Source organism: Anser brachyrhynchus, assembly GCF_964034855.1.
Source record: "Anser brachyrhynchus genome assembly, chromosome: 2".
In the NCBI taxonomy this organism is placed as follows: Eukaryota; Metazoa; Chordata; class Aves; order Anseriformes; family Anatidae; genus Anser; species Anser brachyrhynchus.
In genome coordinates this window covers 65,195,105-65,213,820 of record NC_137695.1, presented here as the reverse complement: position 1 = coordinate 65,213,820, position 18,716 = coordinate 65,195,105, and the positions used below count along the sequence as shown (strand labels likewise).

Below are 18,716 nucleotides of genomic sequence, written 5' to 3'. Positions count from 1 at the left end.
GGAGACAAGAATATCATGCCAGACAGTGTCAAATGTTCTGCATGAGTCCAGCTAGGTGATACCAGTTGCTCTTCCCTTATCCACCAGTGCTGTAACCCTGTCATAGAAGGCCACCAAATTTGTAAGGCATGATCTGCCCTTAGTGAAGCCATGTTGGCTGTCATCAGTCACCTCCTTGTTTTCCATGTGCCTTAGCATAGTTTCCAGGAAGATCTGCCCCCATGGTCTTGGCAGGCACAGAAGTGAGACTGACTGTCCTGTCAGGTCTTCCTTTCATCCGTTTTTTAAAATGGTGGTTGTTTCCTGTCTTCCAGTCACGCGGAACTTCACCAGAGTGCCACAGCTTCTCGAATATGATGGTAGTGGCTTAGCAACTTCATCCACCAGTTCCCTCAGGACCCTTGGATGCATCGCATTAAGTCCTATGGACTTGTGCACCTTCAGGTTCCTTAGGTGGTCTTGAACCTGATCTTCTGCTACTGTGGATGGTTCTTCATTCTCCCAGTGCCTGCCTTTGCCTCCTGGGACTTGGGCTATAAGGCTAGAGCTTCTTGCTGGTGAAGACAGAGGCAAAAAGTTGTTGAGTGCCTCAGCCTTCTCCGTATTCAGGGTAACCAGTTCTCCAGTTCTTCCTTCTGGAGATGGCCCACGATTTCCCTAGTCCTCCTTTTATCACTGGTATACCTATAGAAGCCTTTCTTGTTGCCCTTAATGTCCCTGGCCAAATTTAATTCTAATAAGACTTCAGCTTTCCTAACCTGATCCCTGGCTGTTCTGACAATTTCTCTGTATTTTTATGTATCACTTTATTAAACAAGCCTGGAGGAGATATTTCCAGAACATTTTTTGTGTTGCTTAACAAAGACTTATCAACAGATTGTTCCCAGATGTTTGATGTTCTTTGTTAGCTATTTGCTTTTTGCAAACCATTCTGAGTTTTCTAAGTGCTTTAACTGATTTCTGTGTAGAACATACACGATACTTGTATTTGAACTAGGAGTTCAGTGTTCTTAGATCTTGCTGATTGATAGTCCTGTCTTATTTCCTACCTTTTAACATAAAATATTTGTTTGCTGGAAAATGCATGGCACTTGCTTAATTTTTCTTATAGTTTTCCTTTGTCAGGCTTGTCATTGTATTAAATATTCCAATTACTACATTTCATTTCTTTCTTACAGAGATCATGATTTGTTCACTCCTGTTATTTGGTGGCCAAGCTGCTTAAATTGATTGTATCCTCCAAAGAAAAAATCAGGAAGTGAAATAGCTGCCTTAAAGTTGAAATGTTTGTTTGGTGTTTTAAAGATTATTGATGACGGTTTTATGTGGAGAGACTATATACTGTTTTAGTAGATGTTGTATAGCCCATTACACGGGTATTGTAAATAATGTATTTCTGAGGAAATTTAATGGACAAATATATTTTAATGCACAACACTATGCTGAAGGATCATGGTGGTTTTTTTTTGTTTGTTTGTTTTTGGTAGCATCTGTCTTCTTGGAAACCGTACGTTGTCAAAACGCAGCTTTGATATCTGTGCCAAATTTACTGAAAGCAATAATGAAACAAAGACTACAACCTTGTGGCGCCTCTTCTGCAGTAGCTCTTTACATAATGCTACGTGTGATGACTACTTTAGTCTCAATAATGTAACAGAAATTCAAGGGATTCCGGGAATAATGAGTGGAGTTCTAATTGGTAAGTCAGAAAGCACTGAATTTTTAGGCAGTACTGATTTGGCCTGTAGCTTTTCAGTAATATAGTGGTCTAGCCTGTCACTAGTCTTTTGCGCTAATCTTTTTCCGTGGAAGACTGCTTCCTGGAGCGTTGCTTCCTTTAATGTTTCCATTTGTTTTTGGAAGCTTAGTATCAAATGCTTTGATTTGGGATCACTGGGGTTTTATAGGCACTCGTTCAAAAACTGTTGTTCTATCCAAAAAAGTGGTGAAGTGTTTATTACAGCTTTAGAAAAAATGAAATGTTTAGCTCTTTTTTTACACCAGATATAGTTATTTCAAATTCTCCTGAGGAAGAACTTTTTCCAATTTACAAGTGCTACATAGAGGAATGAAGTCTGTTGTTTGTCCGACACTGTATGGCAAGTCAGTTCTGGGTTTTGAAAAAAACAGTCTTTTTAAGCTTTTAATATAACACTTGGACATGAGACATTTGTATATAAATGTATTTGTATATAAAATCATTCAACTTCTTCAGAATCAAAAATGTAAATCTTTTTTTGACTGTTACAAGAACTGTGACTTGAGATTTATTATTCTATGCATTTTATAATTTACCACATACTTCTTAAAATATTCAGGAAAAAAATGTATTTCTTTTGATGCTGCTTTACATTCCCCCTGCATGCTCAGGATACAATCCTGTGTTCTAACTTCTGCTACAATTTGAACTTCAAACTGCTGTTTCTATTTTGTAGCAGTCTTTCTTTCTTTCCTTCTTTCTTTCCTTCCTTCTTTCCTTCCACCCTTCTTTTCTTCCTTCTTTATTTCCTTCCTTCTATCCATCTTCTGTCCAGATGTACTCTGTTTACTTTTTTTTTTGAACCAGCACTGCCATATAAAAGTGTATTTCATTTATCCAGTATCATATAATGCCAAGTTTTCTAACAACCGTTCAGAGTCTGCTGAAAGCTCAATGTTAGAGAAACACTTACCAGTGTTCATTGCTAACCTGTTGAAGAAACTCATCTATTTCTGTTCAGTCATTGAGTGTGGTATGGTTTTTCTGTAGTTCTTCGCAGTTGGCTTTTGCTTCCACCACCTTGAATAACTGAGTGTTACTGGTAAGCTTTCTCATCTCGCAACTAACTCCTTTTTCTAGTCCAGTACATTGCAAAGCACTGGTTACATCCTGGTATGATTTCTTGGGGAAATTCACTGGTGACTTTCCTGCATTGTAAAACTGAATCTATTTTTAATTTTACCTGTTTTCTATCTTTGAACCATTTTTATTATTCATGTGATGACTTTTCCCCTTATCCCATGACTGTCTTAATGTTCTTCACCCAAGGAATCTATCAAAAACACGTGGGAAATCTGAGTGGGCTAAATTAAATAGATCACCTTCACTTATATTTCCATCAAGAATACTCTTGACATACAATTTTCTTTCTAAAAAGCTGTTACTTCCCCAGTTCCTAAAACTCAAGGAAAAAAAAAAAGCAGTGTGAATGAATAATTACCCAAATTCAAAGACAATAATACCCATGTGTCTATGGCTGTAGCTGGGAATACTCAGATATCATAGATGGATGTCTCAGGAAGTGTGTGCTGAGTCCTCCCACAATTTACAGGACATCTGTATACAGTAAGTTTACATCTTTTAGAAAGTAACCCTTTTTCTTCACCCAGAATTTCAAGTCCACTTGGTTTATCACTTTGGGGACCGTGAGTATAGGAACTTAATGTAACAAAGCTCAGTGAGACATCTCACGAAAGGAGAAAGTGATTTACACATTAAAAATCTCTAAGCTATTTTTTCCTGTTTGTGCTCGCATGTGCACATCCACAAATACAAATATGTTTGTTGGAGTGGTCAGGATAGTGTCATGTCTGTGTCACACTGAACAAAGGAAGCTTGCTGTTGAGTCCTGTAAGTGTTTAGTGATTTTGAATGGCAGTGACAAAGTGATTTCTAGACTTCCTTTATACACTTCAGAGGGAGTGGATATTATTTTGGAGATCTTACGTCATTTTATGTCACTGTTCAAGTACTTGCTGAAATTCCTGAATTTTACAGTTCTCTTGTTTTCCTTAACTTCTGCTTTTGTGGCTTCAGTCTTCATCTTTACATCAATTTGTTCTTCATTTGAATGAAAGAACACATAGCTGCACTGTAGCAATTCATATTTACCTTTCTTTTTAACTTTTATTCTACTCTTGCATTGTTCTCTCATGCATGCTTCTGTTTATGGTTATTTCATACTAGTTCTAATATTTGCCAAATCTGCGTACAGCCACTCTGTCTTTGGCCATTTAGGAGATTACCTCTGACTCTGAATCTTCGTATTGTGCTCAAGGTAACATGTTGCTATTGTGGAGGCTTAGAATGCTATGCTCAGCTCCCGAAAGTTGCACTGGATGACTGAAAATTGACCATCAGATCTGTTGTCCTGGCAGTCTATAGGAAGTATTTATTTCCGTGATGGAAAATCCTTTGTATAGAATCTGTCTTTTATAGGGAGAGTATCTGTTTTGTCTCCTACCATGTGATAGGAGACCTTATCTTATTTTAAAGTAAGTCAAGTTTAGATGTCCTTATCATCGTTTTAAGGGGCATAACTAGAATTTTTCCAAATGTAAGCTCTCAAAAGCTATGGTTCTTGTTTATTTTTTATTTTTTAAGAAGCGGGAGTTGTTTTGTTTTTGTTTAAAAAAAACACAACAAAAACAAAGTAATTTGATTGTCTGTTCTCTTCTGGAGTCTGGTTAGTGACCATGTGGAATACCTTAATCATGAGCAGCCAAGTCTTGAACTATTGTCCAGATTATACTGTACAGCAGGTCTCAACTCAGGTTGCTGCCAAGAAGCATTTTTTTTACCTGTTCCTCAAAAATTAAGAACAAGAAATGTAGATGTATGCTAAGATTGCCTGAATCTGCAAATATTTCTTTTTTCACTGCTATACTTTTCTTTTTTTTGACTACTATAGTTGATCATACACCCATATGTTTGTGCAATGTAAGTGGATGTTCTAGAAGTGTATTAGAATTTAATTCTATAACTGAATCTTTCTTTAATGGAAGAGAAAATCTTCTATGACACATCCCATACACCACTGCATCTCTACTGGCATACAGTGGAAATGTCTACAAATTACAACTGATATTGATGTTATTGATTCTTCGTTCTTCATTTCATAAGGAAGTTTTGGGAAGCATCATGACTTTTGTGTAAGAAAAGTCATTTAATTTATAATGGTATTTCATTCTCAGTATTTAATATTATGAAACAGAGTTGACAATTGCTATTGTTTTTTCCCCTTGTAGATAATCTGTGGAGTGCCTATTCAGAAAAAGGATCAATAGTTGAGAAAAAAGATCAGCCATCAGTTTCTGGATCAGAAGACATGAAAATTGGTGGACGCCCTTATGTTTTTACAGACATCATGACCTACTTCACAATGCTTGTAGGGATTTATTTCCCATCTGTAACAGGTAGATATACCTACTTTCCTTGAACGAAGATGTGTTTTCATAGCTGAAAAAATATTTTTGTGTGAATGTTTATTGCTGACATGATATTCCTAGTCTCTGTCCAAGTTTTAAGTAGCAGATTTTCTGGTGCTAGAAAGACATAGCTGGCTACTGGTTATTTTAGGAGTTTATAGAACTTGATGGATCAGTTCAAGTGCTGTTTATGTACCTGAAAATAAAACAGAAATATACTTTTTTATTTCTATACCTGGAAATAAAAAGAAAGCTCCATGTGTTACTAAATGTTTATTCAGAATAAGCTGCAGCTGAGTTGAAAATTTCTTACCTTCATAATGTGTTAATCTTCAAATGCATGAGAGAGAACAGTTGGGTATTAAGGTGTTTCAGGTATTCAAGCCATGAACTGTGTGTGCTTTGTTTAAACTTCCATTTTTTTTTTCAACCGTGACTAGTAGAGATTTTTTTGTTTACCAAGATTAAAAGTTAGGTTAGTTTTATATCATTTCCCTCAGGTCTTGTTTGACTGAAATAACTAAATCATTTTTTATTGAAAAATCCTAGCTCAAGCAACTTAATATCAAGTAACAAAACAGAATTCTGATGCAAAGGTGCAACATTATTTGCTAGAAGAATACCAAATGGAGATGTCCCTTCATATGCTTGTCCCCTCACTGTTCTCATTTCTATACTTCAGGTTCTTTCCTGTTTCCCATCTCTCTTCTCCACCCTTGTCTGTTTACCAAAGTCTTACTGTATCCCAGCCTGTGGTTACAATTTCATTGTGTAGAGTTTGGCAGTGCTTTTGCACTGGATTCTTGACCTTAGCTTCTCCTTTTTGCCTCTAACAGTGATCAGGGCAATTCTAGGAAAGATGGCAGAAATAGTGCATGATTTTTCTCCATTATTTTACAGTGTGTTGGAAAGTGATTTTTGTTCTGTATTTAGGTTCAAACACAAATGTATGACTGTGATCCCCTGACCATTCCTCTGTACTTCATGCCTGCTCCTTTCCTTTTGTTTCTGTAGTTATTATTAATTGATTTGCTTACATATGTTATTGTGTGTGGTGTGTTTAGTAGAAAGTTAGTACATTTGGTCACACTGGTTAAAATTTCTAAACCCTTATTAGTTTAAAACATCCATCTCCTACATTTTGCTACTCTTGCATATTTCCCTTTTCTAAAAATGATTGACTTTTTTCTGAGCCTTCTGGAATTTCATGATGGGTGGTAACACAAACTTCTGAATCAAATGAAGGTCTCCTAATTTCCAACCTAAACCTCCCACAGTGCAACTTGAGGCCGTTCCCTCTAGTCCTATCGCTAGTTACCTGTGAGAAGAGGCTGACCCCCAGCTCCCTACAGCTTCCTTTCAGGTAGCTGTAGAGAGCCCTAAGGTCTCCCCTGAGCCTGCTCTTCTCCAGACTAAACAACCCCAGTTCCCTCAGCCGCTCCCCATAGGACTTGTGCTCCAGACCCTTCACCAGCTTCGAAGCCCTTCTCTGGACACGTTCCAGGGCCTCAATGCCCTTCTTGTACTGAAGGGCCCAAAACTGAACACAGTACTTGGGGTGCGGCCTCACCAGAGCAGAGTACAGGGGTACGATCACCTTCCTGTTCCTGCTGGCTACACTGTTCCTGATACAAGCCAGCATGCTGTTGTCCTTGTGTTGTCCACCTGGGCACACGGCCGGCTCATGTTCAGGCGAGCATTGACCAACACCCCCAGATCCTTTTCCTCTGCACAGCTTTCCAGCCACTCTGCCTGTAGTGCTGCATGGGGTAGTTGTGGCCAAAGTGCAGGACCCGGCACTTAGCCATGTTGAACCTCATCCCATTGGCCTCTGCCCATCAACCCCTCCTGTCCAGGTCAGAGAGGTATTGCTTATTTAAATGAAATTAATATTCCGTGTTTTTGTGACTTTTTTTTTTCTCCAGGTATTATGGCAGGTTCAAACAGATCTGGCGATCTTAAGGATGCTCAGAAATCTATTCCTACTGGAACAATTTTAGCTATTTCAACTACTTCTTTTATTTGTATCCTTTGTTCTGTGGCTTTTTTTTTTCTAGTGGACATTCTGTAGGTATAGTACATTATAGAATTTCAATAAAAAGTCGTTTGAGTTGTCTGAATATAAAATTAATGAAATCTAAACTGAAATTTTAAATATCTGTCTATTCACACACATATATAGTGTGTGTATGTAGATGTATACATATATGTATGTGTATGTATGTAAAATTTCCTGTGTCCTACTAATATTTTAAGCTCCAAGTTACAATTTATGGTTTCAGTTAAGTGACAGACATTTTAGCGTATTTCAGTTGGCAGATTGCTTTGTCATTATACTCAGCATAACTACTGAAAGTCTTAAAGCAAACTAACAGCAAAAGAAATTGTTAGTTGTTCAATAACTAGAAGACACAAATATATTTGTATGAGAAAATATCCAGTTGCATGATGCATGAACTGCTTGCTTAAAATATTTTCCAGATCAATTGTTGGTCAAATGCAGTTGTAGGGAACATAAACTAAAAAGTTGTTGTATGGGAGAATAATGAAAAAAAAAAAGAAGTTTATCATAGACATTTTAATTTCATCCCTGGGTAGGAAATAGTTTTCTCTCTACAGTGATTTCATTTACAGTGTAATCCTCCTTCAGTCTCAATAACAGATCTCTCTTGCATAGTGCTGTTTGGTGCTTGTATAGAAGGTGTGATATTAAGAGATAAGTAAGTTGCATTCAACTTGTACTTTTATCAGGAGCATGTATGAAAATGGGTTATGTTAATCATACTTATTTTCATAAATGGCTATTCTGGGAAACATCCATGTGGAATATTTTTCTTTCACTTAGGTAAAACTGTAGGGAAAGACTATCTCTTGAGCTGAGATGGCTGCAAAAACTGGAAATGTTAATGGACTGTATCACTGCAAAAAGTAGAAGAAGAATCTGAGATAAATGTTTAAGTGGAACTGTTCATAATAAAATGGTCTTGAGAGAAAAAGCATAGTTAGTATTTTTATTGAGGTGGAATAAGGGGAATGATATTACTTAGGGAGAGGTAATACATTTGTGAAGAATGCAGGCAGAAGAATTTTTGACAGTTGCATGACAAGCAGAGTTCATCAGAAAGACTGCAATGCACCATCAGACCTATAATTTCTACTGGCTGCATGATGCTTATGCAGATTAGTTGTCATCTGTGTTATTTTCTGAGGCTCACTTTTTGAAGCATGAACGGCATAAAATTAATAGAGATAAGCATTAACTGAACCTCCAGATCTTTATAAATTTCTCTGTTGAGAGACTGAGTTGAAGAAGATACTGTGGGGAATGTGCTAGCAGACTTCAGTTTTCTTTCCCTGCCTGTTTCTGAGTCTCTTTTTATACTGACCAATGCACAAATTTGCTTTGGTTGATGAAACAGGGACATTGGGATATCGTTTGGAAGCTGAAAGAGATAATGCTTAGACAATTTATTTCTTTTAGTCTAGAAGGAAAAGTGTAAGTTAAAATCTGGATTCCAATCAGAACTAATACAATGAGAATAAATCAGCATAATAGTAAAATGTAGGGGGATTTGTCTGTTTCAAAGACTGTTTTTTGTTTTGTTTTCATCATGGATTGCCATAATATCTGCCATGGGGAAAAAAAAAAGCTTGTACATTTCTAGTGTTTGTCTTCAATCTTTTCAAGTTGTACCTACTCTTTGTTTTAATGGAAGCCAAACTTCAGTGCAAGCGTTAAGAAGCAGCTATATGTCATCAGAGAAGCATAGTGTGTTTTTTTTTCTCCTATGTATTTAAGTAGTGTTTTTTCCTGTCTTCCCATGTAGTGAAGATAGTATGTAGCTGTGCATCCAAGCTTAAGCATACGCAAGAACTTGAACACTGGCTTGTTATATTAATCTGATTTACCTTGGCGTTGTCAATAGCCAGTCCAAAAAGAGATGAAGCATGTCATTTTTCTTAGCCTGTAGCCTTTTCTTTTCTCTGATATTTTTAAGAAAATGAAAACGTAAAGAAATTATATACTACCATGGGGGGCGGGGAAGTACTTTTTCATGCTTTACCTAAGATGTCCATAAATGAGCATAAAGTCAATTACGTTTGGATTGGATACTCAGTGCTATGTTATGAAAGCACTTCTTTCTTTTATTTCCACACCCTCCCCACCTTGTTTGTCATAGTTGTTCTTTTAAATTGCATTAGTTAGCATGACAATGCAAACAGTTTCTCTGTATTTCGTTGTCCATATGTCAGTGTCTGCTTAAAAGGCTATACCTAAAATCAATCAATTATGTTTTCTTTAATACAGCATAATGAATTGGTTGTTTGGGAAATCCCATAGCGCATGATGTGATGTGGTGTTTGTTGCTGAAAAGCGATGTTGTCCAAAAAAGTTCGAGATATGAGTTTAGAAGCTACGAAAGAAATTCTTCTGGAGTATGATGGTTTATGTGTGTATTTGTTCACTGTTTTGTTTTGTTCTTCACTTCCCTAAGGTTTGGAGAAGCAGTTAATGGAAATCTAGTGGTTGGTACACTGGCCTGGCCTTCTCCATGGGTTATTGTGATTGGTTCATTCTTTTCAACATGTGGTGCTGGTCTACAGAGTCTCACTGGTGCACCCCGTCTGTTGCAGGCCATTGCAAGAGATGGCATTGTACCATTTATCCAAGTGAGATAATATTTTTTCTTTATATTTCAAATGTGGTTTATCTTTTGTTAACAAAATATGAGGCATTATTTCTGTTATTCCTCCAGAACTGTGAGGAAATGTTTTGGAGCTCAGTAGTAGTCTTGTGCAGTAATACATTTGTTTTTTCAGGCCAAAGTTTGAACATGTCTGTTTCTGTGCAATTTAATTATTTTTGTCCTTACATATAAATGTTAGAGTCAAAATTAAAAATATTCTGTGAATGGAAATGAACAAGCTAAGAAACAACTAAACTTTTTTTGAGTCCAGATTGTGCTGACAATTTGTAATTTGAAATAAGTTAATTAAATTTTATGATGGAGATGCATGATACTTAACTTCTAATGTCATAGAGATACAGTTCTCATTTTTATTCAATTTTGTAGGCTGAAGTCAAGAAAGATGTAAGAATCTAATTCCATTCTATGACTCCATATGTCATGCATTTTTTTAAATACAAATTAAAAAAAAACATGTTTGAAGAGAGATTTTAGACTTGGAAGGTACTTACAGTTTTGGAGTCATACAGCCTTTCCGTGGACAATAAGAGAAATGAGAGGAGATGAATACAGGAGCAAGAGTATGACGTGTTTAAGAAAGAAGCAAAAAAACTTCTTTTAAAACATGAGCAGAAAAAATGACATTTTATAATATAAAGGAATGTAGACTGATCAATGAGAGGAAGCTAAGGGAAGAGGAGAAGACAGGAGAAGGAATGAAGTGAAGCACCTAGACATTTGGAAAGGAAGCAGTTACGGAAAATGGGAGTGAGGCTTTAGGTGCTTATAATTGTAGACGGGAGTGTGGAGGAGACTGAATGTAGCTCTAGCTTTAGGTGAGGCATTTCCCCATCTATCATCCAGTATAGCTGGATGGCTCTCACAACAAAGGAAATTACCACATGCTAGATGATTTTTTGTAGGGCTTTGTACAGAATCCTGGGCTTTCCTAAGTCCTTTTAGGAATAACCAATAATAAGGATCAATATTTATGTTTGTAAATACAGACTTGATGTCTATTTTGTATATTACAAAAAATAATGCTTTCAACCATTAGCTTTTTATAGACTAAGCATAACTCTCTGATGCATTCAGATTTCAAGTTAAGTTTATTTCAACAGCAGCTGCAGTAGCACTTTAATGTAATGTAGTCATTGTTTATTTTAGTAAAGATTGCAACGTTGAAAAACATACATTTTTGTTTTGTTTTATGGTATAGATTTTCTTGTTTTCCTTTGTAACTAATTACTGGTTTAGGTTCAAGTTAGTTAGGTCACAATCTGCAATATGCTTCACAATAGTATAAAATGCACCTTTCCCCAGTTTTACTGTATACTTGAATTGAACTAGGTATTTGGTCATGGAAAAGCAAATGGAGAACCAACGTGGGCTCTGCTCCTCACTGCTGGTATTTGTGAAATAGGAATTCTGATAGCCTCTTTGGACAGTGTAGCACCAATTCTTTCAATGTAAGTATGAATTTGTTATTTCATGTTCTTTTAAGTTAAATAGTACTTTACTTTTGAATTAACTAGATTTTTTTTTCTCTTCGAAATAATGCATTCTAGACTTTGTCTTCCAACAAGTTACATTTCTATTTGATCTTTGAGATAATCTGAAATGCAGAAATGTTTTGGTTGGAATTAATTTCAAGGCACAAGTAATTTTCCTTGACAGAGTTCTTGAATGCTAGTAAAAACATTTAACTTAAAAATATACATATTAAAAAAGAAGTTAAATAAAAATTCTCCCTATTTAAACAGTTTCGTGTTTTAGGGTATGAACTGAAATTTATTTTACTGATGTTGTCTTGGAAGTTTATTCCATGTGTCTTGGGTTGACCCCAGTAGGCAGCTAAGCACTGCACAGCCACTCGTGCACTCCCCTCACAGTGGGATGGGGGAAGAGAATCAGAAGGGTAAAAGTGAAAAAAAATAATGTGTTGAAATTAAAACAGCTTAATAGTTAAAGCAAAAGCTGCATGGGCAAGCAAAGCAAAATAAGGAATTCACTGTTTTCTATCAGTAGGCAAATATTTAGCGATTTCGAGAAAAGTCAAGGCTTTGTCACTCATAACAGTTACTTGAGAATACAAATGCTATAACTCCAGACATCCTCCCCTTCCTCCTTTCCCTCAGCTTTTATTGCTAAGCGTGACTTCATATGGAATGAAATATCCCTTTGATCCTCTGTGGACAGCTGTCGCAGATGTGTCCCCCAGAAATTCTTGTGCACATACAGCTTACTTACTGGCAGGGCAGCGTGAGAAACAGAAAAGGCCTTGATGCTGTACAAGCACTGCTCAGCAATAGCTAAAACATCAGTGTCTTATCAGTGCTGTTCTGGTCACAAATCCAAAATATAACACCATACAAATTAATATGAAAAAAATTAATACTGAATCACAGAATCATTAGGGTTGGAAAAGGACCTCCAAGATCATCTGGTTCAACCATCACCCTATCCCAGCCAAAACCAATACACCACTATTGTCAGATGTTAGCTGTGTTTTCTGTGAAATCTTTGTTTGAGACTGAAAATTATTCTAACATCATGTTTTGAGACATGAAATTCTACCAGCATGTTGGTGTTTAACCTAGCAGGCAGCTGAACACCACACAGCCATTTGCTCCCTGCCCTACCCAGTGGGATGGGAGAGCAAATTGAGAAACAAGCTAAGAGCTAAGAAACAAGCTAAGAGCTAAGAAACAAGCTAAGAGCTAAGAAACAAGGTAAGATAAAAGCTAAGATATAAGATATATAGCAAGAGATAAGGACAGTTTAATGGGGGGTTGAGGGTCAGGTGGGAAGAACAACAAAGCAAGTGGTGCACAGTGCAGTTGCTCACCACCCGATGACTAATGCCCAGCCAGTGCCCAAGCAACAGTGCTTCTTTCCCCCACAGCTGGCCAGTTCCCCCAGTTTCATTGTTCAGCATGATGTCATATGGTATGGAATATCCCTTTGGCCAGTTTGGGTCAGCTGTCTTTGTTCTGTCCCCTCCCAGCCTCTTGTGTACCTGCAGCTTCCTTGCTGGCAGAGCACTATAAGAAGCTGAAAAGTCCTTGACTTAGTGTAAACACTGCTCTGCAACAGCTAAAACATGGGTGTGCTGTCAACATTATTCTCGTCCTAAATTCAAAACACAGCACCATACCAGCTACTAGGAAGAATATTAACTCTATCCCCACCAAAACGCAGACAAAGCATTAATTTAATCTACATCTTGTGTTCTGTTGGCCATTGTGAACACAGTAGAGAAGTTTCTGCACTTTCTTTGGACTGTGTTTAGACTTAGCCTTTTAACACAAGTCTGTCTAGTTCGTTCCTGTTGGAAAATGGTTTTGTTTGTTTGTTTTACCGTAACAGGTTTTTCCTGATGTGCTATATGTTTGTAAATCTGGCTTGTGCAGTTCAGACGCTTTTACGGACTCCCAACTGGAGACCTCGTTTCAAGTATTACCATTGGTAGGAGATATTCTTTCATTCAGAAGAATTAAAACTGCTTATACAGCCTTGATTTGTTAATTGCATTGCTGTAATTAAGCAAAATATCCTTTCTGACTTCAATGAGTTAGTATTCAGTCCATGAACCAATTTCTCTAACGGTAACATTTGCTGTTATGTGTTTAGAATAGGGCTGGTGAAAGTTTCAAGCATGAAAACCAGTGACTAATACAGAGGCCCTGAGAAGGGGCCTGTTGAGAGGATGACATGTTGCTTATCTAACAGACCTTCTGAATATGCAAGAATGAAGATGTAATGGAGTATCATCTTCCATATATAGATAAAGAAATGGTGAAAATCTTCAGGAATGCTGACTTTCATTTTTGTTATGCAAAAAGAAAAATAATCAGCATATACAAAAAACAAACTTGTACAGAAAAAAATAATATGTATCAGTTTGCTATGTAACCAATCAGTATTTTTAAATTGTGTCATGCTTTAGCCATTGCTTCAGAAATTGAAGAAAAGTGAATGCTTGAAAGTCAATGGGGTCAAATACAAAGTATTTTTCTTAAGTGACTTAGAACAAGTTCAGAGTAAGATTGAGTTCTTTAATTTTGAGTTGATGTTAAAAATGCATATGATTTTTTATTAGCAGTGATTCAATTGAGAAATTTTACTGAAAAATTTTACTGCCAAAATGCTTTAAAAACTACAGCCTTCAGAAGATATACTGGCCTGATTCTAGGATGTAAGAGTTGTTTATTTTTTCCCCTTTAGAGGGTAGAGTGGAAATGAAATGCCACAATTATATCCCTGACACATCTTTTTGAATATGCTCAGTAGGTACTTATTAGTTTGGCACTTAAACCTCCAAATATTTCAGTGCCTGTATCTGAAGTTTATCATTGCAAGTATTGTTTGCAACATCAAGAAGAAAATGTGGGTGTTGTATCTTGTTGAGGTTGTTTGTTTGTTTTGTTTTGTCTTTTAAAGCCCCTCCTCTCCCAAATAATGTGATTATGGAAGAAATAGTAGAAGGTCCAAAGCAAAAAAGCTAAAGCAGATGAGTAAGATAGAGGGTAGCCAGAGGAGGATGGGCCATGGTAAGGAATAAAAAGCAAAGGGTTTTGACATGGCAGCTGCAAAGTTTGTAATGATTTGGCAACGCTTCTACAACCTGTCCCCTGCCTCAGAGAGACCAGTGAGCCAATTGATTCACTGTGTGTCTATATAATCACTTCTGCCAGGCAAACGGAGTGTCAAAATGCTTGGTCAGAGTTGGGTTGGGATTATTTTTTGAGTAAAAGCAGACTCTTAGGTTAGGTGAAATTAAGCATGAAAGAGCATCTGTTGCTTTTCTAGACAGGCTACATTTAGGTTGATAGAACAGCTAGAAAGCATTTCTTTGAACAGATGTGTTTGTACTCAATACTTGCATGGTAATAAAAAGGTAAACTAAAGGAGCCAAACAAAAGTTGTCTCTTTCTATGTTCTTTGTCAATCCAGTAAAAGCTAGCTCTGATTTGGAAGGCAGGTATGAAGAAATTCAAGGTGTAGTATCTGACTAAAAGTAGACACAAAACTGTCCTGTTCTGAGGTGACCTACATCTGTCTGAATGATATTAGGTACAAAACAGGCATATAAACTTTAATCTGGAAATGTTTCTGTGACTTTTTCAGCTCAGTCATTCTTTAAAGCCTTTGAAAGATTGTTTTCAGTAATCTGTTCTACTATGTGTGTGTGTTCTTACCTGAGACATGCCACATTGTAAGTAGAACATACAATTCATTAGTAAAATTTAATTTAAATTATTTTTTTTGCTGGAATTAGCATAATGTTCTTCAGTATTGTTTGAGAAATCTTAAAGCTTAAATTCAAATCAACAGTAAGCGATAGCATGTTTTGAAACAGATCCTACTTAAAAATAATGGTAGAGTTACAGAACTGGCAATAGTGGTAAATCTATTATATCTAGTTCTTCAATTACATTTATTTCACATAGGCTTCAGAATGTAATTTTTATAAACTAAAGCTGTGACAATGTATTTTATATATTTAGCTATGAAATTCTTTGAAGGTATAGAGAGGTCGTTCTGGGAGTTGACTTAAGTAAGAAATTGACTTTGTAGAACACGTGCATGTCTATTTAATAATTGAAAAAATGGTTTCTTCTAGGACTCTTTCATTCCTGGGGATGAGTTTATGTCTTGCCTTGATGTTCATTTGCTCCTGGTACTATGCTTTGATTGCCATGTTAATTGCAGGATGTATATACAAGTATATAGAATATAGAGGGTAAGACCATATATCGTATGTATTTTATATTTAATATATTTAACATTCAGCAAAAAGCTTTTTTATATAAAGTAGATACAACTGAAGCAATAGAACAAAGTGTTCCCTGAAAAAAAGTGAGATTCCATCTCTGTTAAGGGTTACAAGTTTGCAGGTTCTAATTTCTCTGGAAGCTCTGTTCTGAACTCCTCAGCAGGCGTAACTGATCAAAATAAGAACTAATAAGGTTGGGAAGTTTTCATTTGAACAAAAAATTTGCTGTCAAATTTGATACTTCAGGTATATCATCTTTTTACACAAACAGGAACTACTACAAAAATATTATATTATCTTGTGCCAAAGCCATAAAACTCTACTCTTTTATGTAGACTTTAGCACTTTTTAGAATCAATCACACAGAACAATCCAGAGCGCCCACTGATCTATTTTCTGAAGGCTAGAATTTAATTTGCAATGTACTTTAAGAGCCACACCTGTAAGAAATGCAGTACAGAAAGAGAGTTAAAGAGAATGCTCAGTTCATTAAATAATCTCTTCTAGATTTTATTTCTGTATTTATGATTTTGGTGTGTACATTTTTCCTTTCTAAGGAAAGATCCAATGCAATTCTAGTCAAAAAAAAAAAAAAAGAAAGAAAAAAAAGAGCAAGACCAGAAAATTGAAATGAGTCTAGTTATTCTGATGAGTAATTAAGCACAAGTGTTCAGTAGATCAACAGATATAGATTGTTCCATGTTGTGGATTCTCCATCTTTTAATACCTCCATCTCCAGGATAGATGCTTTCTTGGATATAGTCTTCCTGGATTATAACAGCTCCTGCTATTGGTTTCATTACAAAGAAATTCTCTTGCTTGTTTTAGCCAGCAAGTCAGATCAGATGAAAGGAATTCTGCCTGTATGTATATGTATGTATATACATACATAAAATATTGTGGATGTATATATATGTATACATCCAAATTCGTATACAGATTCTCCAAACGCTGGACCATAAGCTGTTGCATCTACCTTGTAGAAAGATTCTTTTTTGCAGAAACTCAGTCCCTCCCACTACAAATGCAAAGGCAGATTAAGTCTGAGGAGTGAGCAAGAACCCACTCTGAAACAGTCTAAAAACTTCTGTCCGGACAAATCTCTCTCCCTGGGAAGACGCATAAAGCTTTATGTTCATCTGTGAGAAGCTGGGAAGGAAAGGAAGTAGAGACAGCTTTAGGAGGGTGGGGAGGAGATGTAAAACTAATGCATAGGAACTCAAATTTCACTTTTTCGTTCTACCACTTACAAGCAATTTAAGAGACTCTCATGATTAAAACAAAAATCTTTTGAAGTATAAAAGAGACCAAAATAAATAATAATAAATACTTAATAAATACAACTCTTGAAAGAACCTGAGACTGCTTCATTATTGGTTAGTCTTCATTCATGATTTAAGTGTGCGAGATGAGTCTTTTTCAAGCATTCACGTAAAAAAAAAAGGCGAGTTTCATTGTTTGTTATTTATCCCTCACCCAAGAAAATGTACTTAATTTGTGTAAATAAACTGCATCCTATTAATTAGTTAAATTAATTAAATGTCTTCTGCACCACAAAGAGCAGAAAAAGAGTGGGGTGATGGAATACGCGGACTGTCTTTGAATGCAGCTCGCTATGCTTTGCTTCGTGTTGAAGATGGTCCTCCTCACACCAAGAACTGGAGGTAAAAGTCTATGCCATCTAAGTTCACTCATTCTAGAAATATGTAAATCTATTGGGAATACTACTGGTAAAGCTAATGGCCAAAGTGATATTCATCTTTAAAATAATGTTTTTACTTGGTCATGGAAATGATGGCATTGCAGTTCTATTGTTTTACTGTAATTGAATGTTAACTTGTGGTCAGCACGTAATCAGCTTGGTAGGGATATGTGTAAATTTGAACTGAAATCCATGTGATATTGATGTAGTTTTCTAAAATGCAGAAGGGTTTTAATGTTTTTTATCAAGATTTTCACATTCAAAGGAACAGTTTACTTTGGTCCCACTGTCTCTAACAAAAGAAACATGCTGCAATTCTGTAAGACTTCTATTTTGCGTCTATGAAATACATTGTAAAAATACACAGAGGAGTCATTATTTGTGGCAATATGTTTTTTTTATACCTAATATAATGTAAGGTAGATGTAATTTCATAGCAAGATCTTTGAAAGTGCTTAGATCTTATTAAAATCTCACATTTGGAGTACTTTCTTTGTAATGGGGATAAGTGTCCATTACTGTTTTTACAATCTATTCCTTTTACTTGGTAAACTATTAATTTTCTCAAAGCCAACACAAAAACTTATTTAAAAACAAAAGTATTTTCACACGTCACTTCTGATACACGCAGTGCAAGTTAAAATAACTCACAGATCAGTGGAAGACACAAAAAAGAAACTGCCACTAGATGTGATTGTATCCCTGGGTACACGCACAAGCAATGTTCTGCTGCTCTTCTGTGTGACAGCATTATTCGTATTATTTTACCTTTTGTTATGGGGCTGAAGAACCCAAGCAGTTACTAAAGAATCCATGAGCCATTGCTTGTTCCTAGCCTCTATATTGTGTGTGAGCTTGACATCTGTGATAAACATTAGTGTAAATGTTAACTTAAATGTCAACTAAAATAACTCAATGTAAATGTTAAATGTCTGCAGTCAGTTACAGATGACTTACCCTGCTATTGTGTCAACGTAATTGGTAGAACTAGACCTTCTCGTTCCATCTTAAGCTATGCTCTTGTTGAGGAGGGAAATACACTCCAGTTCTCTTGTAGTTCTTTTGAATTTTTAGTAATGACAGGAAAATTATAGAACTTTTGTTTGGGGAAAGTAAGCAAGTTGTGTATTGAAGGAAGAAAAATACAACCTCATTAAGTATGCAGATGAAACCAAACTTGTGCTGTCAATGCAGTCAAGGCTATGACTCTCTAGGAAAGACCTAAAGAGGTAGAGGAATGAGTCAACATGAACATCATGAAAAATCAGGAGGACAAAGGCAAAGTCTACTCCATGGGACAGACTAGCCCAGTGCAATGGTACAGGATAAGGATACTGAAAAGAACCTGTTGTTCTGAGTG

At 36.2% G+C, this 18,716-nt stretch overlaps 1 protein-coding gene across 16 annotated transcripts in view; it reads left to right on the top strand.

Annotated features, from left to right (window-relative positions):
• The window catches only part of LOC308188652 (solute carrier family 12 member 7-like), a 78,924-nt gene that overhangs the window by 39,125 nt on the left and 21,083 nt on the right, over positions 1-18,716 (top strand). For all 16 annotated transcript variants that reach the window (XM_080577929.1, XM_080577928.1, XM_080577925.1 and 13 more), the window contains 9 exons: positions 1,488-1,699; positions 5,008-5,175; positions 7,113-7,211; positions 7,850-7,907; positions 9,684-9,858; positions 11,226-11,344; positions 13,245-13,343; positions 15,502-15,621; positions 17,214-17,318. In XM_080577929.1, the coding sequence (XP_080434055.1) occupies positions 1,488-1,699; positions 5,008-5,175; positions 7,113-7,211; positions 7,850-7,907; positions 9,684-9,858; positions 11,226-11,344; positions 13,245-13,343; positions 15,502-15,621; positions 17,214-17,318 (1,155 nt within the window). The remainder of the gene's footprint in view (positions 1-1,487; positions 1,700-5,007; positions 5,176-7,112; positions 7,212-7,849; positions 7,908-9,683; positions 9,859-11,225; positions 11,345-13,244; positions 13,344-15,501; positions 15,622-17,213; positions 17,319-18,716) is intronic.